The sequence below is a fragment of the Salarias fasciatus genome, chromosome 9, assembly GCF_902148845.1.
Source record: "Salarias fasciatus chromosome 9, fSalaFa1.1, whole genome shotgun sequence".
In the NCBI taxonomy this organism is placed as follows: domain Eukaryota; kingdom Metazoa; phylum Chordata; class Actinopteri; order Blenniiformes; family Blenniidae; genus Salarias; species Salarias fasciatus.
The window spans coordinates 7225388-7248930 of NC_043753.1; the positions used below are offsets into that span (position 1 = coordinate 7225388).

Below are 23543 nucleotides of genomic sequence, written 5' to 3' on the forward strand. Positions count from 1 at the left end.
TAAAACAAGAACGCCAACCCAAACACTGGTCTTCGTCACGCCTCACTCTAACGCTAACGCTAACGCTCCGCCCTCCCTCTCGCCCTCTCAGCCACCGACAGCTTCAACATGGAGCCCACGCCGCCGCGGCCCCGCAAGGTCTGCAACGAGTCGCGCCTGCAGTGGGAGATGGAGGGCTGCGGGGAGAGCTTCAAGCAGGACATGGCTCACATAGACCCGCAGTACTGGTGCAACCTCACACACTTCATCAGGTACGCTCGCTCGCGCTTTTATTTTTACACTGCTGGGCCCTGACGAGCTGAGAGGAAGCCAAAACCGATGCACCGGGGGAATCGTGCCCCCCCCGGTGGGAAAAGAAAAATGAGGGCAAACGAAGAGGAACGCCAAACCGAGGATCTGAAGGGCCGTCGTCAAATCTGTCGCCGTCTGGCACTCTTACCCGTGAATATAAAAAGAACGAGACGATGCATTCATCCTGTGTTGGTCTTTAATGTCATATCATGGTATATCATGGTGAATGTGAAAGGGATTATGGGATAATCTTGCACTCCTGTGGTTAAAAAAAGCCGCTCTATTTAGTGTGTGAGTGATATTACTGTAAGTAGGAAAGCATTGTGGGAATATTTAAGGCCACTACAACACAAAGGTTTCAGTGTAAATGGAGTGACAGTGGTAAAGATGGCAAACACGCACCAGAGGTTTCTCCAGAGAGGCTGTCTCCCAGTTTTTTGGTGAAGGTGGCAGGAAATGAATAAAAGGGAAATATTTCTCAGGATTTCAAGCAGCCTTGTGATATTCAGGGGATTATGGTTGTTTTTAATCTCAGTCACCAAACAGATATGGAAATGTAAGGATTTGAGGGGTTTCCCAGCGCATAAACATTCCCATGTTTTTGACAATTTAATGTGATTTTAACTGAATTCGATGTGAAAGAACTTGTCCTCATTCAGAACAGAGACTGTTTAAAATGTGATTCTGTCATCTGCTTATTCTACAAGCATTTAAAAAGCTGATGAAGCGAATTGGATTTAGTGGATGAATGCATTAATTAATAGAATGCATGAAAACTAATTCAGACTGATTCAAGTATTGTGCTTTAATTTTCAATTTATAAAACAAATTTATAATATAATACTGAAAATAACCTGAATGTAGTTTTGTAATTCATCGATTCAGCAATATGAAGAAAAAATAAACACACACACAAACAGAATTTCTAAAGGTGAAGAGAACATTGTTGAAACAAGCTAACTTTTAGCTAATTCTTTCGAGATAATTATCCCAGTATGAACAGTGAGACTGAAATGCAGCCTTCCAGTTCTGCCTGGTTGCAGCTAAAAACTAGAAATAAGAAACATGATGATTCAGTAAATGTAAAATCTGCTGTAAAACAGTGAAGAAATCTACAGCTACATTACAGTAACTTACAATAAGTGACTGTTGCTTCGATATAAACCTTTTTACAGTTTCTTGTGTTTCTGCCGCTCAGCTGTGAGCTCGTTTGCCACAAATAGAAGAAACTCAATTTTAATCATATTTTAAGGCATTCAGCGCTGCTTGATCTAATTGCCTGCTGCAGGATTCACTGCTACCCCTTCTTTATGTTTCTAAATCAGATTTGGTGGCATGAACTTATGGGGGACATGAAGAGAATATCACCCTCTGACAGGTAAAATGAACCTAAACACAGATACAGACGCTGAAGTTCGTTACTCAGAATGAAGAAAGCACTGAAAGAGATTTTGAGAAGCCACCCACATTCTGACTCTCTCCTCCGTATCGGCCCATCTCGAGGAGCTGCCCTCGGCTTCCTGTCTGAGAGCTCATATTTATAGTTCCTCCTTTTCGGCTGTCAGTCCCACAGCCCGGCGTCTCGGGCTGATAGAAAGATTGCGGTGCCTCTCGGCCTCCTGCAGCCGCCCGGACGGCCGTGGGCGGCTGAGCAGTCGGAGGTTCGCCTCCCAAAGCTGGAGCTGTTTTCAAAGGAGCATCCGAGCCCCCCGGACCACCCGTCCACTTCTATCTTTATCCACCTCATTCCTTCCTCTCACCTTTGACCTCTCACATTCATCTTTTTCTTTTTTTTCCCCCCGTTGTTTCTCCTTCGCTGCAGCGGCAGAGCCAGAAGGCAGCGAAGCTTCTTGCACAATAAACACACACGCGGGAGTCAAAATAGTCGTCTGCGTCACAGATCTGTGCCAAAGATTCTGGGAAAGAGAGGTCACCACCTTCACCCCCCCCGGGTCACAAAGCTGCTCTGCTTTTTATTTCCCCCCTCTTTTTTTTTGTCCTTTGGGGAACATTTGTTTGAGCTTTGAGCTAATTTCCAGCAAACACACAAGTGAAATATTAGATTAAGAAGCCCAGAGAGGTCGTAATTAGTATTATACTGTCGTGTGTTTATTGGCTGGCAGTCCAAAGGCTCCGTGACGTTATATTGTGCTGATCGCCTTTGAATTTTGGGATTTGAAAAGAACAAGTTAAACAGTAAATCAGATATTAACAACTCCCATAAATGACTTGATTGATTTTAGTTTGTATTCATGTCCCTGTAGGGCAGTTAATGCACATCCATCCAGACACAGGATAGAATAGAAACACTTTATTAATCCCAGAGGGAACTTCTTTCCATTTTAGACAGACCTCATTCACTACGATGCTGCCACAGCACACGGCAGACACAAACATCCATGCTGCACAACTTTTAAAAATCCATCATGGAGGGAAAACACAGCGGCGTCAGTAGCGGTGACTCAGTGGAGGAATGAGTCGACTTCAGCTCTGATTAATATGAATCCACCTCCAGAAACACTCTGCTCGCTTTGTGAAAATCTCAGTATGATTTGTCTCATAATGGAGACAAAAAAAAAAAATCAAAGTCTAAGTCATCCGTGCCCACTCACTTTCATTTGATTGGCTGTCCTTCACCGCTCAGAGAAAACTAAATGTGTCAACATGCGGGTCTCGTATTGGGGCCGGGTGTCAGATTTTCCGCCGCAGTGCTTCCTGGTTCATGTATCCACCGCTGGCACCGCTCCTCCAGCAGGAAACTCATAAAACGTGGCACACACTGAGCGTCACAGGCTCCAGTTGGCTCGGAGGGCCACTCGCTGTTTATCCCATAAAGAGTCGTTTTAGCTTTAGCCTCAGTATTTATCAATCCCCGTTGCGATGATGCTGAATTATGCTCACCATGTCATCAGCTGTGACAGCCGATCGTGTGGCGCCGGGCGCTGCCTGCTGATAGACGCAACGCTGCCTGACAAATGAAGCCGTGGGCCAAAACACCAAAATGCAGAGTGGAAAAACAAAACACTGTTAACCTCAGTATGTGAGATGTGAACCCACGTGGATCACACTTCATGTTTACATGCAGGTCTAATAATCTATGGATGAAAAAGTTAAAAATTAAAAATATCATGTTGTTAAAGGGTAATCAAGATGTAAAATTCAGTGTGAATAATCGTTTAAAAGTGTAAAAATAACTCAAATTTAGCATATTTTGCCATAAAAACTCAAAGTTGTGAGATTAATGACTGGGTCACTGTAAAAAATACCATTAATGGGAAACTGATGATTATCAGAGGGCCAAATGGTGAGAACATATTTGTAATAAGGATTCATGAAAATGATGGGTAATTTCAGGAAAACAAGAAGATTGTATGTCTTTAATTTTAGCCAATGTCAATGAATTGTATGGTTTGCCTGAAATAATTAATAATTTAATAATTCTTGTAATTTGTCATGTGTGCTGCAAACTATAATTACTCTGGTGAGTACTGCTGTCATGTAATGTTTTATTCTGCATCTCAGTTCAGGGGCCACATTGAGTCCAATTTAATGTTGAATGGACTGAACTGATAAAATAGTGCTATAAGTGAAAACTTTTGAGTTTTGTCATGCATAACGAAAATGCCCTTTTTCACAAAAACCAAACAATTACGACCGAAAATGACTATATTCTCAATATGAGTCCAATATTAATGAAACTTTTGGGTGCAAAACTGGTGGAAAGTTTTAAAAAAAAAAACTTCTGTGGCTGTTACATTATGCATGTTTTAACAAACTGACCCTGACAGCATGGCTTTGAGGCTAATGCTAGTTTGTTAGCTTTCATGGCAGCATCACCGACATGCGGCTCAGGTCTCAGTGTTGTGTGTCTGCTACTCGTGAGAAATTTGTTGAAAAAAATCAGTCTTCCTTTTAAATAACTACAATTTCTTCAGTGTTTTGGCCACAGAACTTATGATTGACTCCCCTGTTTTAATCTGCTTTGTTACTTGAATTATTTCGATGCCAAGCTCACTGTCGGACACGTCAACTTCCCAGATCGGTTAGAGTTGCACGGCTCACAGCTCAGAGTTATTTGGACCAAATGATGCAGCGGTGTCGGGAGAACAGCTGTGACTTGTTCATGTGGGACGGGTTTGCTTCAGTGTGCGAAGGCGAGAAGCTGGGTTTGGTTTGGTGGTTTCTCAGGCCGTGGTGGCTCAGGTTAAAAGCTCTTTTGGCTGTTTGTCCAATTTACTTCTGACCTGTTCGATTATAAAAGTAAAAAGTAAAAGAGAAAAAAACTCACCAAAACAAAAGCCTAAAGCTGGGATTTCACCAGGTTTTCTCATTCCGGAGTGATGGGATTGGGTGTTTTATTCTCATTCAGAGGAGCACAAACACAAACTTCTGTTCAGGTCCAAGAAAAAAGAAAAAAAAAAAGAGAGTCGGAGCTCATGAATAATTGTTTGTATCTCATTTTCAGTGTTTTGTTGGTCTGTCTGAAGTGCAGGTTAAGTGGTTGAACTTCTGTTTTTTGTTGTCCAGTTTTCTCGACTCTGCTGCTTTTCCACAGTCTGCTCGCTCGTGTGGAACTGCTGGCTTTTCTCTGATGCCAAAAGTGTTGCCTGATGAAGAAACTCATTGTCTTTCAAAAAAATAAATAAATAAAGGCTCAGGTAGTGAATTCCGTGTTTTCTGATTCCAAACAGATGGTGTTCGTACTTGGATTTTTCTTGAAACAGATGTTCCTCTTCCTTCAGCTAAACAGGTGTTTCTTGTCGTTGAATGAAATGATAACCGAAGATATAAATAAGTGAATGTCTCTGCTTTCCTTCAAGTATTTTTGTGGTTTTGGTGGAGGATGGGCGGTACACCATCCTGATTGTGCTTTTTTTTTTTTCCACTGTGTGTTTCTGGTTGGGCTTGATCCTCCTTTAACGCTGAAGGTTAAGAGAGGGGATGTCTGGTCCTGCTGCTGCAGCGATGTCCGACTCATTAAAAGTGTTGACTGATGAACCAACTTATCATTGTGGGAAACCTGGAGAGGCTTTTCCCTCCCTGGAACTCGGCCCGCTCGGCCACATGTTGGACATTTCTTACGAAACTCCGGAGGACACGCTGACTTCTCACAGCGGCTGAATTCAGGCGATAAGAAGGCAAGAGAGCGGGTTGAAGACGGGGTGGGGGCAGAAGAGGAACCGGAGAGCGGTGAGAAGGACCGGGCCTGGAGAGCCAGGGGCCTCGTGTTTAAACAAGCGCTGACCCCTGCACAGCTTCCTCTATTTGACAAATGAGCCGTGCGCTGTTTGCAGTGATAGCTGACGGCCAAACACTCATCCGGCGCGACTGTTATTGTTTGTAATGAGCCAGCGCTCGTCTGACAGGACACAGACACGGGGGGTCTGGACGGACCCCCGAGAGCCGGCCTGTACCCAGCCTGCATTTACACACATCTCCCTCTGACGATAACAGAGTGGTTTTCCGCCTCGGGCTGCTGCTTGCTCGCAGGAACAGCAGCGGTTCTGATGCTCTGCGCCTTTTAATAATACATATGCACCGCCGGGTCGGTCTCTGTCCGGACCAGATGGCGCTTTGCAGTCGTCAGAGCGTCTTCCTGATGCGGCTAACGACACACACACGTCACTGTTCAGATGATAAAGTGTCCTTTTAAGTGGGTTATGTGTTCATAACGTGAGGCTGTTGGTAATGTCTGTCTCGGAGAGGAGATCAGCTGGACGCTGTGAGCCACTGAAAGCTTCTGAGGCAACGGCGCTCGGAGACACCGAGAGTGCAACTTTTTGACAACGGCTCCCAGGGTGGAACTTCTTGAAAATACTCCGACTCCGTCTCCTTGGAAACTGGAAACGGGGAAACATGCAACGCGCCGCGGCCGAAGTAAATACTTCTCGTACACGCGATTGAGCAGATGGACGATAACAGCAACGTTCTCCGTTCGTATCATTCATTGTTCTCTCCGTGTGTGATTCCATCACAAAAACAACCAGATGCGCCAAACGGCGGCTTCTTTTTCACCGTTTCAGCCATTTCTGTGTAAATGGACGTCATTTTCAACACGTTGCTGGGTAAATAACTGTGGTGGTGGGGCGTGGCTGAGCTTCGATGCAGGGCAGAGAGGGAGGTGGTGAGCTGGCTGCAGGGAGGGGAGGCGGGTGGAGGGAGTGAATTAGAGACACCTGTGGGTGATCATCGATTGGCTCTCTCCTCCCTCTCCCAGGGCCAGCAGAGGCTTTAAGAGAGCCGATCCAGAGGGAGTGGGTGTCAGACCGTAGCAGACGGCGGGCCGGCAGGCTGCTGGCTGGCAGCAGGCAGGTTGTTGTGTGTTTTTGGTTGCTGCCTGGAGGGAAGCCGGGGATTCTCGGTCTGAGACTGTTCTCTGTTTCATTGAAATACGCTCATAATCCTAAGTGATGTACCAGTTTGTTCATCAGTCATATTTATATTTCTGAGCACATATGGAATAAAATACATAATTAAGCTTGATAAAATCTGATATTATGAAATTTTACTCTGACCACAATTTTAATTTTACTTTTCTACCTGTTTGTCTCTTCTTTATTCTTTTTTTCTTCTTTATATCTTGGAAAAACATGTATATTTACATAGACACTCTACTTGTGTGTTATTTGTATTTCTTTGTACTGATTCCATTGATTCTCTGTTAATTAGTTTCAGAAATAGATCAATATATGTAGAATTTGGCCTGTAATCACAGCCTATTACATACATTTTCTGACACTTGGGATCATCTGCATTGCGATTTTATCAGGCCCTCAAATAAAAAGAGAGTTCAGCTCGACCGTTTTCTCCAGATTTGACCAGACTGAATCAGTCGAATGTGTTTGGCAACATAATTGTGACACTGTGTTCCAACCGGTGTTTTCCCGTCAGTCCGCTCGCATCGTGGTCGAGAGCGAGTCAGAAAGTGATCGTCAGCATTAATGCGCGTGTTGATGTTTCCCATATAACAATGGACACACATCAAACAGAGGTTTATGGGCTTTTATCACTGGTAAATACAGGCCTGCCGAACCATCTGCTGAGTGGAGTCTGTCACGACCATCCAGAGGTTACTCCGGGTCAAGGAGGCTCCAGGAAAAAACATTTGAAATGTTTTTAAAGGCACTGATTTAACAGGAACGTACAAATAACAGTAGGAATTTTAGTGTTCCATGTGGCAGATTTATGGAAGACATAACAATCAATATCTTCCAAAATTGAATCAATATTTGATTCCACTGAAATATGAAAACAGCACTTTGTTTTGTTTCAGACTAGATATAGATGTGGATGCAGAGTTGACCCGTTCATTGATCTTTATAGTTAATTTTTCATGTTTTTTCATTAATGTTTGACTTCCGGGATCAGAATATTTAAAGGCAGTTATGAGGAAGTTGCTGAAAACTTCTCCAGATGACTGGCTAGATATGAAATACCTGTGATGGAAAATCTTTCTTTTTTTTTTTTTGCTTCTTGATTTTCTAGTGAGCTTCCCACATTCCGTTTGTACATGGTTCACATTAATAATGTTGAAGCACAATTTTTTAGACCTAAATAACAGACAGTGTACATAACATTGTATACTTTGGGGAAACTGAGTTGCATGTCAGTTTTAATCATTGCTTTGAAATTTAATTGAGGTGTGTGTAAGTGTGTGTGTGCAACAGACCAAATCAGAGAAATATGAATATGTGTGCGTGTGCATGGGAACCTCAAACTGATTGCACACTGTTCCAAGAAGGACAGAACTGAGACCCAGTTGAGGAAAATGAAGCCGAAATGAATCAGCAATCAACTTCAGACAGGCTTTAAGTGAGGGCATGTTTTATGATCGAGCTTCATGATTTATGATGAGACTGTTGGCTAAAAGTCAAAGTAAATCTGCAGGAATGAATAGAAATCAATGCCTTGTCCTCAAATGGCTTAAAAACACTCCCTCTGCGTGCATTTATTACACCATATACACACCTTTTCCTCTTTCATTTCCAGAGTGGATGCATTTAACTTTTCTTTAGGTTATGCAAAACACACCTTGAATATTTTAATGTGACATCCACCTGTAATATTTCCTTTATCTGAGCAGGTTTGGACTCTCTGAGGTGGTTGTGGCAGAACATTAGCAGCTTGGCAAAAACGTTCAGTTGGACCGAAGCTGATTTTTCATGTTAAAGATTGTTGGACCGTGGAACTAATGTGTTGATGTTATCCTGCTCCGTTGCTAATAACACACAGTTGCCTCAATAATCCAAGCCAGTCTCTGAATTTGGCAGCCGCTCTCGCAGCACTCGGCTCAGTGAACAGTGGCACAGTTCATTTCAGCTGGAGATGTTCATAAAACACATTTCGTCCTGTGGCCGTGTGGGAAAGCTGAGCTGGCTGTTCAGCCGGCGAGACTCTCAGAATCAGCAGCTCCTGGATGAGACCAGATAGTGAAGTTGGATAAGATGAGCGGAGACTTCAGGATGGAGAACAGAGATTACAGCACGCTGAAAAAATTCATCAAAGCAAAAGCTTTGAGCCTGAAAAGCTTCAAGATAGCTTCGAATGACCCTGTTGAAATAAAGAAGGGTAGTGTGCCAATAGAGCCATGACGGTGAGAAACCGCAGTAGGGTTTGGGCGAGGGAAGCAGTTGTTGAACAAGGGCTAGGGGTTAAGGTTTGGATGTCGATATTAGACTGTCCGCCTTTTCTGGGATGCATTCCTCAATCGTTTCTTGTGTTTTCCTCTTTCCAGCGAGTACCATTTCTTCACCCTCTGCACGGAAAAAAGATCCCATGAGGTCAACTGCTACTGGCCCAACCCGCTGGTAGAGAGCTACATCATCCGCATACACAAGCACTTTTTCTCCAACTGCACCATGGAGCAGGTAGTGTGGGTGGACCCGCCCGACGACACGCTGACCATCCTCATCCTGATCCCCGTTTTCCTCACCTTGGCCATGATCGCCCTGGTGGTCTGGTGCAGCAAGAGGAGCGACATCCTGGCTTAAAGGCACGTGATTGGAGGAGGGAGAGGAGCGGACCGGACTTCAGTACTGTACTCGTGGAGTCCTGCTTCTGCTCGTCTAATTATCCTGTAAGTGGTGCCACAAACATCTTCAACATCTTGAGGAACCAAGAACAGAATCTGGCTGTGTAAAGTGACTTTTTTTTTGTCATATTCTGTATCTTTTGCAAGATTTTGCGCATCGAGCAGCTTCACAGGTCTGTAAAGACTTTCTTCTATGACACATGTGATGTACAGTGTAAGTTCCCGGTAATGTGGGCGCCCCTCGCCCGAACAGTGATTCATCCTCTCAGTAAACAGTCACGGAGATGTTCAGCTGTTTTTCTCCTCCAAGAGTTTTGGGTTGTTTGGTTTGTCATCACTTACTTGGGTAATTTGACCGGCGGGACAGCCGACCAAATCTTGGATACATTCCTCAAAGCTCATGGATCCAGACTTCTTGACCTTGAAGATACTCGTCAGAGCACTGTATCACCGCTGAAGGCCAAAGTGCCCACCGGGCATTACAGTGAACTGAAAACCGGTGGGAAAGAAGACGCCCCCTCCTCCTCCCCCCCCTCAAGGGTGCTGTTTATAATATTTTACCATGGAGCCGTTTGTTTTGCCTGGAGGGATTAAAAAGAAGCCAAACTTGGACTTGATGACATTTCAGGGGGGACGAAGTTAGTCTTACTGTTGACTTACTGAATGGACTTTAACCACTGGAACGGATACACTGCCCAAAGATGAAGGAAACGCCACGGTTCATACGTGCGTTTCGGGACTTGAATATCTCGTGTGACTACCTGAGCCCCAACGGACTGATTTGTAACACAGTAACTTAAAAGATGTTGTAAAATAAAAATACTGTTGATGCTTACGAAAAGAGGTTCTCAATGGAAACCAATGTTGAAACCGTGTCTGTACAGTTCTGCTCTCTGTCTGTGCTGTCTACTGTATCTGCTGCTCCAGTGCTACAAAAACCACTGAAATGCTTCGAAACAAACACATTTTTGACGAATGGTTCTGTTAAGCTCACTTCATCTGTGTTTTTTGTTTTGTTTTGTTTTTTTTTTTTCCATCGCTCACGCTGCAAATTAAACCAAGCACCAAACTTTTCCTCCAAAGCAACATTGATTTCTGTCTTTCTGTTCTCACCTGCACACTGTTTCTCGCATAAACTCGATGGAAACTCTTCAGCAAAGTACCTTGATTAAATTTCAAGTGTCTATTGAAATCTTCGCCTGCTGTCTCATTTTTGCAAACAGCACAGACAATGAAGAATTCATGACTGGATTTTGTTTTGTGTCTTCATATTTCTGATGATAGATGGATGGATGGATGACAAAACCATTTCAACTGAAGATACTTAATCCAGTAAATTCACATTTTTGCCTCTATCCTTCGGGGAGTGATTGAGTGTTGAGTTCAACAGTAAAACAAAGCCTTAAATCTAAGTTTTTGTTTCTTCTAATGACAACATTGTTTATTACACACAAGAGTTTTGCCAAAATATTATCAGCAGCTTAAGTTCAGTTATCTGCCTCCTGCAAGTGTGGTTTTGTTTCCTACGACATTATCCCCCCATTGTAAGGCTTTCATTAAAATAACACACCCTCAACACAATCTCAGCATAAAGCCAGTTTTAAGGAAACCGTGAAAATATTCCCCAAAAAACTTGTGTTGTGTCCACTACTCTTAAGAAACATTTTCTTCGGAATTGTTACCATTTGCTTGGTGGGTTGGCTGGATTGGAGCCTCCAGGGGGTCCACGTGCCTTATGTTTGACACCCCTGTTGCAGAATGTTATTTCAGTTTCAATCAGCTTAAAACACTTTTTTTTTTTTTTTTGTAAATTAGTCCTTGTTTCCCAAACTGATTGCTTGAAAGAAGAATCCATGCGAGGAATTCAGTAACTTTCTCCAAACTGAAACAAAAATAAAAAACCAAACATGAAGGCCGACTTTTATGTTGCTCTGAAGGCCCCGGGGAGCTGAATCAGCCAAAATCCTCCTCACAGAAAGCAGGACTGCCTCCGAGGCGGAGGGAGGGTACGGCGCACATACCATTAGCCGCTTCGAGGTGATTCAAAACCCTGTCGGAGACATTTCTAACAACCTGTCACGGGCTCCACGTTCACAGTCACGCTTCATCGGAGGTGTTTCCTCATCTGAAACGGACCCACCTCCACCACACTGCCGCTCCTCGCTCCTCGGTCTGCTCTCAGATTACTCACGGCGCGTACCCGATAATCTAATTTGTCTCTTTAACTCATGTCATCCGTTATCTGAGAGGTGTGTGGATGTGTGCGTGCGGCTGAACACCCATCACTGTCAAGAGAAAGGAAATAAATATCATATCACACACTAAAAGAGACATGGCTATTGTATCTTTTCAAGCCCTCTATTATTTAGATAACCTGTTATTTTGCTGATTTAATTAAAATCGAAGGGGAAAGCCAAGCTTGGACCGAGCTCGCTGTCCCGGTTTGTTGCATCTCATTGTGATCACGCTGGGAAACAGATCATAGAGAAACTGACACGAGCGCTCAGAGCTGCTGACACAACACATCTCTAATCTACTCAGCTGCAATCCGCCGCCGCAGCGGCGGCGTGAAATTAAGTCGTTCCTCCGCTTTATTAAATGGTCCGCATTCACTTCCGAGCGAAGCAGTGATGAGATGAAGGAAAGTTTGGCGCTTCAAGGTGTGTGAGACCGTTTGAGATGACAGGAATTCACACACTCACACATACACACACTGATAAGAAGATAAAGTGTTGTTTTCAAGTTATTTGAAGCAGTTTTACAACTTTCAGGTTCTACTATCTGCGCACTTAACACAATCGCATGGTCTAAGTCCATATGAATTATCAAAGAGAATAAAAAACTGTTAGAAGAATAGACTTCCAAATGCGTGCCGGACTCTGCTGTACTAATGGAAAATCTGGAGTCGGACGCTCCAAAATGCACGAACACTCTTGATTTAAGACTAAAGGGTAGGAAAAAAGGCCTTGAGAGAGTTTACTCGACGGAGTGTGTACGTGCACTCGAGGCCCGACATCATTCTTTCATTAAGACAACAACACCATGTCAGTCTATACAAACAGCCGCGGAGCAGAAGCCATGAGGAGGTTTGCTTTGTGTCTGTGTAAACCTCCGAGACAATGCAGAGAAAGCCCAGCATGCGGATCCGAATCTTATCACTGCATCACGTAAATAAACCGGGGGGGTCAAACAATGCCGGCATCGCCGCCGGTTGGTGACGGTCAATGATGTTGACATTGCAGTCGACACTTCCATTCAATTGAGGCACAAAGCTGGAAATGATAAACTCGACGACCACAAAAGCAGCCGCACTTTCTTTACTTATTCGTGCAGAATAATCAAACAGCGAGGCATCGGACCAGATTTTTTCAGCTGTATCTGTCCAGGAAGCGGCACAAGAGAGTTTTTTTTTTTAAATTTTGTTTCTTCATAGAGGCAAGGCAAAAGTTTAGAGACACAAACAGAGGAGACAATAGCTCCGTTTGCAGTGGAGGAGACAACGCAGCGAGCGCGCCCTGAAGGACGGCTTTTCACAAGGCCTCCATGGCCAGCGTCTTCTGGGCAGGAAGGATATTAAGGCTTTTTCCCAGAGTTGACAGAAGAATACAGGGAAGTGGGCCGACCCAGTGCTTTTTTACCAAAAGCGATGCAGGAAATGTGAGAGTGCCATGCTTCCCCGCAGACAGGCACTGATGAGACGGGCGAACTGCTGGCAGAGCACAAAGAAACAGCAGCTTTTCAAGGCTGCTGCTGGCTTTGTATTAAACACCCCTGCAAGACGGGAACTTCTCTCAAGAGGAAAGAAATCCTTGGCTGTGTTCACATCAATATATTCCTTAGAAGTAAAGGAGTTAAATATCTGATATAACTGTATCTGCATTGCTGAAACTGCTACTTCACATGCTTGTTTGTCTGCTTAATAATGACTTCCACCTTTGAGAACTGGAAAGGGAAAATAAACCATTCTTAATGATGTGCAAAGATTGTACGCCTTATTGATGTTGTTTATGTGCATAATTTTCCGGGAGGAGAATAATAAAGTTGATGTTTCACCTGCTAATTATTGGAATTAAATCGATATCACAGGTAAAAATCAGTTAATTTTCAGAATCTCAGCTTTAGGCTGAATCCCATTTCACCCCTTAGCCCCCCCCCTTGGCCCTACCCCTCCGTTTTGCGCGTTCACGTGGAGGGATAGGAGTGTCCCAACTGTCCTTATGACGTAGGGGTAGGGCCAAGGGGGAGGGCTATTCACCCCTCCAAAAGGAGATTCTCCCGAGGCACACTCCAAACGGAGGGGTACGATCCAGTGGCGGCCAGTGGCGAGGGGCGCTTGTTTTGTCGGCCTACACTGCGAGTGGCGGACGGGGTTAGTTCACTTTCGCATTGGCGGGAGCGCTCGTTTCCACATCCACGCATTCCAGGCGCATTCCAAGCACAACAGATAGACGATTATTTTCAATAAACTGGTTTCTTCAACACTGCCCTCCTGGAATGAGCGGGTGAGAAACGAGCGCTCCCGCCATTGTGGAAATGAACTTACCCCGCCCGCCACTCGGCACCGGCCACCACTGGATGACAGATTTCCCAGAAAGCCTTCCAAGATCGGCAAGATGGTGGCGTCCGCAACGAAAGAAGTTCAGAAATGTCAGTATTTCGTCAATTAATAAAGATTTAAAATGTAAGAAAGACATTCTTCTTTGGCAAACAATTGTTGCATCTGCCTACGCCATCAGCAGCGGCGACTACTGATGACATACGCGATTGTCGAAGGGGTGTTCCAATTCGGAGGGGTGTACTTTCAGCCCTACCCCTTAGCACTCCATTTCAAAGGGGTAGGGCCAAGGGGGAGGGCTGGAAAGAGAAATGGGATCGGGCCTTAGTTAGTTGTATCTTTTTGTTAAAGAGTTGCAGAGCTGCTGTCTCTTTGGCAAACTGTTGAAGTGTGTTTGCTGTTTCACTAAACCCCTGTTTAGACGAAGATGATTTCTCCATTATTCCCATCCCAACTCATATCATATCAGAAACACTAAAGGGGGATCTCAGGTTTTGATTGATCTCAGGTTTTGAGTGGATCTCACCCACTCAGCCAGAGTCGGTCCTGCAGACTCCGTCCAGCAGGGAGCAGAGACATGGGAGAAGAGGAGAAACAGGAGAAGCAGGACAGAAGCCATGACAGCATCACCAGATCAGAGCTTTTTCCCAGAGTTTGGTTGGAGGAGACAGGAAGCAGGAAGTTACCAAATATGATCAGTGAGAGATCACCGCCTCTCAGCTGTCTCTGATGTGCGATGGGCTGTTTTCACTCCCGTTGTCTTTCTCCTTTGCATTATAGGTACTGAACTGTATTTTCTCTCTTTCGTTCAGTTCAGATCGCTTCACCTGACACGGAACCAAACAATCTCTTCTCACATACAAGAAACAAACAAGCTTTGTTCCTTATTAACTCCATTATTGCTGTAAGAGTGCTGCACGCAGAGCAAACCAGCGATCAGAAGCTCAGGTGCAGCTACAGAGACAAATCCCTCCTTTCTTATGGTCCAGGATGCAAATTAGAGGCGCAGGTACAAATTGCTATTTCCAGATGCACGTCACTCGGCATTTGTTCATGCATGGTAAGTCGCGAATTAGAAGCAGATTTACATAAACAGATAGAAAATACACAAATCACTCAGCACCTGTTTGTGCAGTGGATTTGTATTTTAAAATGAGCCAATCAGAGATCGTTCAGAGATTACAAATACAGACATGAGATGAAGATTCAATTCAAATGAAGACAGATTATAGTTGCAAACGTAGACTTGAATCCAAATAAACACATGAATATTATTTATCATCTTTTTTTTTCTCAATGAAATTTATTATCATGATGCAGAAATAACAGGGGGAGAATATCCAAACAGCTTCACTCACATTTACAGATTTTACTCTCGTAGCAGAAAAGACTAATGTAAGTCTGACATATTTAACTCCATTCTGCTCGTCTGGACAGTGATTGATCACTGCAGGGGTCATGAGGCTTGTTTAGCTTTTATAATTAATGCTAAAGATGTAGTAGATGTGTGTGTGTGTGTGCGTGTGTGTTTGCAGAGAGGCCCCGCCATACAAAAACACACCTCCTTATACAAATAGTGGTGTTTTCTAATTCATCACATTGACGTTCGTGCATCAGGGTTCATTTATTTGACGAAAAGTCGCAGAAACAACACGAAGAGAGCAGAAGTCAGTTCTCACAAGACAGACCACACACGCACATACATACACACACACACACTTTCCCACAGTAAAAAGCTCTGAGGCACATGACCCAAACAGGACATCCTCCCAATCTTTCACCCTCTTAGATTCCCACTCCCCCTCCGCCCCCCGTCACCCACTCTTTCATAGTTTATTCAAATGAGCTCACTTGGTTTTTAGCGTCTCTCTTCTCTCCGCCCAGCGTGCCCTTTGTTGCAGCAAACAGGCTGCGATTTGTCAACAGCAAACAAGGCAGGTGAGTCATCGAACAGCAGCAGAAACACACGGCGAAGTTCAACACGGCGAAGTTCAACACGGCTCAGCGAATCCGTCAACCTTTCATTTAACCTACTAGCAGCATCGCATTCTGCTTCTTCAATTAGATCCTGTGTTTCTCCTGGACCACAAAGTGTTGCAGGATATTGAATTTAAAGATCCCAAAACACTTTACTGAATAATAAAGGGTTTAAGGTGAAAATGACTTTCGATTCAAACTCCAAGAAGGTCAAAACGTCTGTGTATCAACTGTGTTTTACATTGTTTTATCAAATGAGAGAGAAGTCGGCACAGAGAGGAAATATCTGGAGTGAACTATTCTGTGAGCCGTTTGAATGATCAGACTGGGTTTCTGGTAAACTGGGGTCTCCGATTGTGTTCTGGGTGCTGTTTACACAAAAATGGTGCTCAGAGCCACTAAACAGCACAACTTTTTTAAAAAGGCTTCTAATGTGGAACATTTGAAAATGCTCCAACTCAATCCAACTTTTCTTAAATGCTGCTACTGCACATGCGCACCACGGCAGTAGTAACAGATTCTTCTGCACACTCCTGAGTAGACTGACAATACCGGCGATTTCCCTCAGTGTCACGACTCCCAGTCCAGATTCTCTTGGATTTTGGAGTTTTAGATTTGACAGTCACCCGTTCAAGCAATCCATCTTCATCATCTGTCCATATCAATGCCCATTGTTCATGTTTTTATTGTATTCTTCTCTGCTTGCATGTGAGTGTGGCTTCATTAAAAAAACAACCAACAGTTCCCATTCTTGGCACACAAACTGCATCGTTCTGCGTTTCTGTCCTTTCTGTGTAAACATATGTCGTTTTCAAAATGTTGCCCTGTGAAGTTTAAACTTTCCTGAAACAACCGTGTGGTGTGAACAGGTTCTAAATGAGCTGGAGCTGTGGATGTGTGTGTGCGGAGCTGTTCACGTCCATGTCAGCTCTGACCCGGCCCTCTGAAAACACTGAACAGATGGATAAGTGGAGGAATTAATTACAGTAATAAATTGCACATAAAGAATTGGGACATGGCTTCGTTTCTGGCTCATTGGCTTCCCCTCCCGGTGTCTGACTGCCGTTCCCCACCCTGCAGTGTTTCACCTCTTCACAAGTGTGTAATTACCTTCACCTGGTGGCTGCGGTATATAGGCTATCTCACGCCTTCTGTGTCTTTTAGTTAACTCTTTCCGTTCAAACCTCCCCCTTTGTTTTCCTCTTTGCTGTTTCTACGGTTGCCGTGGTAACACAGCGGGCCGGGGTGGCATTTTGATGGTGATGGTGTCCGACGTGTGTGCCGCCATGTTTATATCAAAAACCAAAGAGGCAGAGGTGACGACTCACAGTCTCGAGGAGAACGACTCCAGCCGAATTTCAGAAGCACGCTGAATTCATCATTCAGCTTCAGTTTGAATCACACACACCTGCGACTGCCGGACATGTCTTTTACTGATCATTAAACCAGTTAAAGCGACCTCTAAAAGCTTTTCAACTGTTCATGAGAGCAGAAGGAACAACACGAGCCCCAGATCGGACAGCAGTCAGCGATCAGTATGTCGGTTAAACTCCTTCTAAAAGAAGTTTCACCTCTCAGAAGCAAAGATTAGCTGTAAACCTGTAACAGTAATCCGGCTTATTTTTGGAGCTTTCCAGACGTCCATCCATGTGTTTTCTTCACCTGGTTTATCCAAGTCATAGACAGAGGAAGTGAATCACATCCAACTCTGGCATTTCTGGGTTGCATCATTTTGCAGGAGGCCGAACAATCACGTTCAGTCACTGTCACAGTCAATAAACATATTCATATTTGGAATCACAGCTAAAAACTACGAGTATGAAGTGATGATGGGAATATTGACTAATTTCTTTCAGAAATCCAGGGTGCATTCAGAAACATGTTCATTTTTTAGACCCAGGCCCCATTTTCACAACATTTCTAGTGAAAATGCGTCATTTTTATGGTTTGTTGTTGCAGAGAAGTTTAGTGTTTACATGTCAACATTTCAAAAACGATGTAAAAGGCAGGAATGCTGAAAACGATGTAGTGACCACTGCAGGTCACAAGTTGGCGCCGTTAGCTGTTTGCATTTCTTCACCTCCATCCTCCTTATTTATGTCTGTATGCCACATCCGCACTACAGTGTTGACATTTTTCTCTGTTTCCGTCTTTTCCTCTTTCATGCTTTCACCTTTCTCATATTTTTCTTCCTCCTCCTCCTCCTCCTCCTCCTCCCCCTCTTCCTCTTCATCCTCCTCCTCTTCCTCCTCCTCCTTTTCCCCAGTGATCCTGCTGCCCTCTGCTGCTGCACTCCCCCGACACTGGGCCAGATCATGGCACAGCTGGACTCTGTCTGACACACACACACACACACACACACACACACACACACACACACAATTGCAAAAGTGACTATGCTCATCACAAGACACCAATTAATTTAGTAATGACTTGTTAGAGTGTGTGTGTGTGTGTGTGTGTGTGTGTGTCCACATCGATGGCTCGCAGCCAGATTTCGAATTCATTCCAGCTTTTGCGACGTCTTTGCATCTGCAGCCAATAAGGGCCTGACGAAGCAGCGGGGACTGATCTGAAAGGCTTCATCTGGACGTGATTCCTGCTTCGTACTCCTGCAGCGAACATTCGGCTTCACCATTTTCCCACTGTGTGACGGCTTTTAATGTAAATACTTCTGCTGTTTGGAGTTATATACTCTGCTTGTGACCTAAAGTCCATTTGTAGCTGAAAGGAGCTGCTTTTTGTTTCAGTTTCAGGATGTGGACCGTCTTCCTCCCGATGTGACGAGCACATCGCCGCATTATCTCTGTTTGTTTTCAGTGTCCTCATGGAAATTTTAAAAACTGCCTTGATTAAATGTGTAGCGATCATCAGCTGGTTTGTTTTCACCCCCGAATGACCTGCAAACCAAATCAATACATCTACTCAAGGCTTAAGAATTGGTATAGTGTGTAATTATGGAGAAGAATATTACAAGATTAACACCAAAATGACCAGAAAATGATGAAAGTTTTCAATTTTACCTACAATTGGTTTAATTAGTTTTAATTAAAATCCTAACTGCAGTGATTTCAGCCTTTGTTATGTTTTTATTCAGAAACATGAAATAAATGTGAAACAGACTGATGTTCTCATCCTGTGTTGTGTCCAAAATAATAAAAATTACATCATGCTACTCCGTCTTGGGCTGTGGTCTCCTGCTACTTCAGTTTTGCAGTTCCAAACTTTCATTCATCAGTTTTCTGCCACAGAAGATGCATTCAGCTCTTTTTATACTATGAATTCCTGTTATGTAACTCTCCTGGTACTTTCTTTTGTTCTATTTGACAGATTTATCTGTCACTTTTTAGTCTGAATTACCTCCATTTTTTTCTCTCCTGCTGATTATACTTTTAATATAAACACTTAGGGCCAATCCCAATTCTACCCCTTTCCCCTACCCCTCAGTCCTTGGCCTTACCCCTATCACGCTCCCACCCCTTTTAGAATAGGGCTGAGGGCTAGGGCTATCTTTGCAGCACTATGAATTGGGATACCCCTTGGCCCTTTAAGCCCCGCCGCACTCCTATAACAACAAAAAATTTTGGATATTAGAAATGATAGAAATTACATTAGAAATTACTTTTATTTTTTAATAATGGTGTTATTATTTACCTTATATTTATTTTTGAGGTTCTCCCACTTTTTTGAAGCCTGCTGGGCTGTAACTTCCCCTTCCAAGCCATTTTCTTTTATGAATTTCCTAAAGTAATACATATATGTTTATATAAACACGTTTTATTACTAACATATTATAGCTTAGACGAATAATATAATTTACTCCCAATGTGTTTTGGCGCTGTATTTTGATTTCAAAAACTTTTCTTCATTTTCACCTCTAAACTGAATCAGAAGTCGGGTTTCATCGGGGGTCCCTGTGTCAAACATATTACGTTAAAAACGTGATAAAAGATGACGTTAATACAGTGATTAGTGCTCTTCAGAAGTTACAAATTAACGATTGGAAACGGTGCTACGCAGCGCTAAAACGTTAATCCATGACTGGGACACTGTCACGCTAGTTTATCTATAAATTCAGTGAAGTAAATACACTTTTTATAGCTTTTTAAATAGTATACAGAAAGCAATCTTACATTTGTGCGACTCCTTGGTGGGCGCCATGTTGTTTTTTTCTGGCCAATGTGAAACTCCGCCTACCCCTATTGAGAATAGGGAGCATCGATGCAGACTTCGCTGAAAGGGGTGAAATAGCCCTTCCCCTTTCCCCTCCCCCTATTCAAAAAGGAGAATTGGGATAGCCCTTAAGCCTCGTGAACGCGCATATCATAGGGGTAGGGGTAAGGGGTAGAATTGGGATTGGCCCTTAGTTATAGTCAGTTTGAATAAAAAATGCCGGCTTACCTATTTTTATGACCAAAAAAAATGTTGTACGTACAGCTAAACTGACTTGAACTGGTTACATTGTACCATAGTATTTATGCTGAAACCAGTTCTCCAGAGTGTTTTTAGGGGCTTTCTGCCTCTTCCTCCTGTTTCCTCCTCGTTTGAGGAGAGTGTATATGTGTGTGTTGGCCCTGTGATGGACTGTCCTCCTGCACAGGCCGGGACGGGCTCCAGCAAGTAGGATAAAGTAGAGCAAAAGATGAATGGATGAGGTGGAAAGCCTCCATTTTCCTGGCTCCCATCTGTAGAAAATTAATTTATTCTGGTTGAGATGGGAATCATAATAAGAAAGTAACAGTTAATTTTTTTTTTTTTTTCTCAGTTTGGAGTTCTTCAAACTCTGGAGCTCCGTTTGAAACTTGAAGCAAAACCGAATGTACAAATGTAGGAATTTAATTCTGTGGAGCCGCACAAGATGAAATGAAATTTTAATGACTTGCTTTTAAAAAGTGGGTCATAGCAGCAGTGAGAACCAGATATGGAAAACATCTGAAAGAACACCGTGGGGACAAAGATTTCCAAAGAAATCTTCCCCCAGTCTCCGTGTGGTACTGCAGGATGAAGCTTCGATAATTGGTGCAAATGTGGACGAAGCACTTGTTGCTTCAGTGGTGAATTTACAGAGGGACTTCTGCGGTGTTGGAGGTGGTGACTGTCGACCGGTCTGTCAATGGAAGACAGGAATATTCCACAGAAACTAGTCAGAAAGAGACACTAATGAGCTCCCTTCCATACGTGTCGGTTGACTGTGGAGGTTTCACATTGAAGACACGCTGAAGAAATGATAATACACTGATGCTGCTTTTTCAGTTTAATTCAAGATCAAGAAAGAAAAATATGCAAATAACTCCACACGCGATGTGAATGCGATTCGTAGCCAGCGTAGTATGTTTGGACAGAGAAGGTGTGTCTTCGAGGTATTTCTACTCTCAGAAGCCAGTTTCACTTTCCCAGTGACGCGTTTGCGCCTTGTTTTATTCTGGGCGTTGCATCCTGCTGCCGACAGTACAAAAGTAGATTCAAAGGAGAGTTTTTCTAAAAGCAGAGTTCCCTCCAGCTTTGACTTCCTGTTTACACCCCTTCTCACACACACACACACTTGCACATGTATGGCAGTCCAGTGCATGCCCGTTTCCATCGTCTTTCTCATATATAAATACATATAGAAACACAGCTTTGAGCAGTTCATTCTCAGTTTTTCTTGTTGTGTATTAATCATAGAGGGTCAAGCTCCAGTACAGCAACTTGTTTTTCTCACTCGAGATAAGAATGGAAACAAACCTGCCATGATATACCGGAGTGTGTGTGTATTGTTTATGTAATAACATGTCACTGAATGCGTCGTTCATTCAGGCCCGCCTTGGCTGTGAGACAGTCTGGATCCGACACAGGAGAGACGAATAGCGTGTGAGGGAGGACAAGCGCTCGAATGAGTCATGCTGGATGCAAAAACCAAATCCCATCACACCAAATAAAGATCCCGCTTGGAGCTGTGGGGATCGTGTGTCTCTCTGGAGGGTGAAATCAATTTGCAGAAGATTCCTGCTGTCGTTTTCAGGTGATACCACGGAGGAGCCTGAACAGGTGGAGGGAAAATGTGAGAATCCACTTCGTGTCCCGTCACGGCGGCTGAGGTTAGTTTGTAGATGTGCGTGGAAAAAAAAAAACAAGTTAATGTGGTCAGTTTTCTCTGTCTGGACACGGATGAACCAGCTGGTGTAATTAGAGGATGAGAAATGAGGGACAGCTGAGTAAATATCCGATAGCGCTTCGTCCATTTCAGGGTTGTCGGGTGCTGGAGTCATCCCAGCTGAAGGCAGGTAGGAAAATCACAGCTATAGGCTATTTCAGTGAATTGCATCAATTCAATGCATGTTTTGGGACAGTGGAAGAAAGCCAGAGAAAACCACACATCCACATATGTAGGTTGGATCCTAAAATCTCTTTACCGTCATCTCTTGTTTCGGTGGATTGAATCAGAAGAAAGAAGACATATTTGCAATCCGCAGCCTCCCTCCTCCCCCTCATGCTCTGCGCTGGATCCCATCTTCGTCACCAATCAGCCAACGTGGTTGAAATGGTCCCTCTGGAACAACCAGCCCGTCCAAACTGATCCCAGGAGTGTTGAATGGGATTGAATCCAGGACTGCTGGCAGGTCATTCCATCCTGTCCACTTACAAACTGTATAATCTGTGATAATCCCCCGCTCTGAGTTTGGTCCCAGACTTGACAGATTATTTATGATGGCGGTTGGTTGAACTCAGAATCTGCTCACATGAACAACCTGAATGGAACTTAGCCGAGAACATCCCACAAGTCCTCAAAAACTACATTTTTCTGAAGTGCTGCCCTGCAGAAACTGCGCCGGACACATTTTAACCTTTGTTTTCTTTCCCTGAAGTGAAATGAAACACTGGGCCCCCTGGTCTCTGTTCATTCTAATATTACCACCCAAGCACTTTGTTTGTGATTTGACCTCAATCAGATCTAATTACCGGGCGCGCTCTGCGGGTTTGAGCCAATCATCTCCCAGATCGTGTCCTACATGCTCGGTTTTACCCGCAGTCATCCGAACGCTGCATGTTTTCTTTTGCTAAGTGGATTTTCGACATGTTTTTTTTTCAACTAAAGCAAACAGAGAACACTGAATCACTGAAGCATGGAACTAAACTACAAAAGAAAAATAGAGGAATCGACAATGAAACAGTTACAGATGGAGGTTTAAGACCTGACGAGATGTCGGTGGGATAGAAGTCAAAGCAAAAGACACAAAACACTGATATTTGATATTTTTAGGTTCGAAGAAACCATATTGAAGCTTCTCTCCGTATCTGAACCACGTCCACGATGACGTCGTTTGTTTTTCCAAATGTCTTTTCACATCGACTCACGCTGTAGAAACTGTTTCATTCTTTCCATTTACTAAAAATGACTTATCTAAAACTTGAATGGGTTGCTTTGTGTTTGTTGGTGCTTTTCTCCATTATGTGCACAAGAAGAAAGATCTATTAAATGTTGCAGACTGAAGAAGGTAAATATGTTTTTCAGCAATTTTCAGAAAAAAAAAAACATCTTTAATGGCGATCAGTGTTTTCAGATGTCTGAATCAATTCCCTTTTCACCACATTATGACACAAAACAACATCAAAAATGTTAAATTATTGGAGAAATGTATAATTTCGGCTTGCAGCGATTAAACCAGTCCTGACAGTGGAGAATGAGCGACACATCCAGCTGTCACTTTA

At 43.6% G+C, this 23543-nt stretch overlaps 1 protein-coding gene across 1 annotated transcript in view; it reads left to right on the top strand.

Annotated features, from left to right (window-relative positions):
- Positions 1-10510, top strand: part of LOC115393974 (receptor activity-modifying protein 3) — a 31554-nt gene extending 21044 nt beyond the window's left edge. Inside the window, exons 3-4 of the mRNA XM_030099097.1 lie at positions 92-251; positions 9026-10510. Coding sequence (XP_029954957.1) covers positions 92-251; positions 9026-9281 — 416 coding nt within the window. The 3' untranslated portion in view covers positions 9282-10510. The remainder of the gene's footprint in view (positions 1-91; positions 252-9025) is intronic.
- Positions 10511-23543: the final 13033 nt, after the last annotated feature.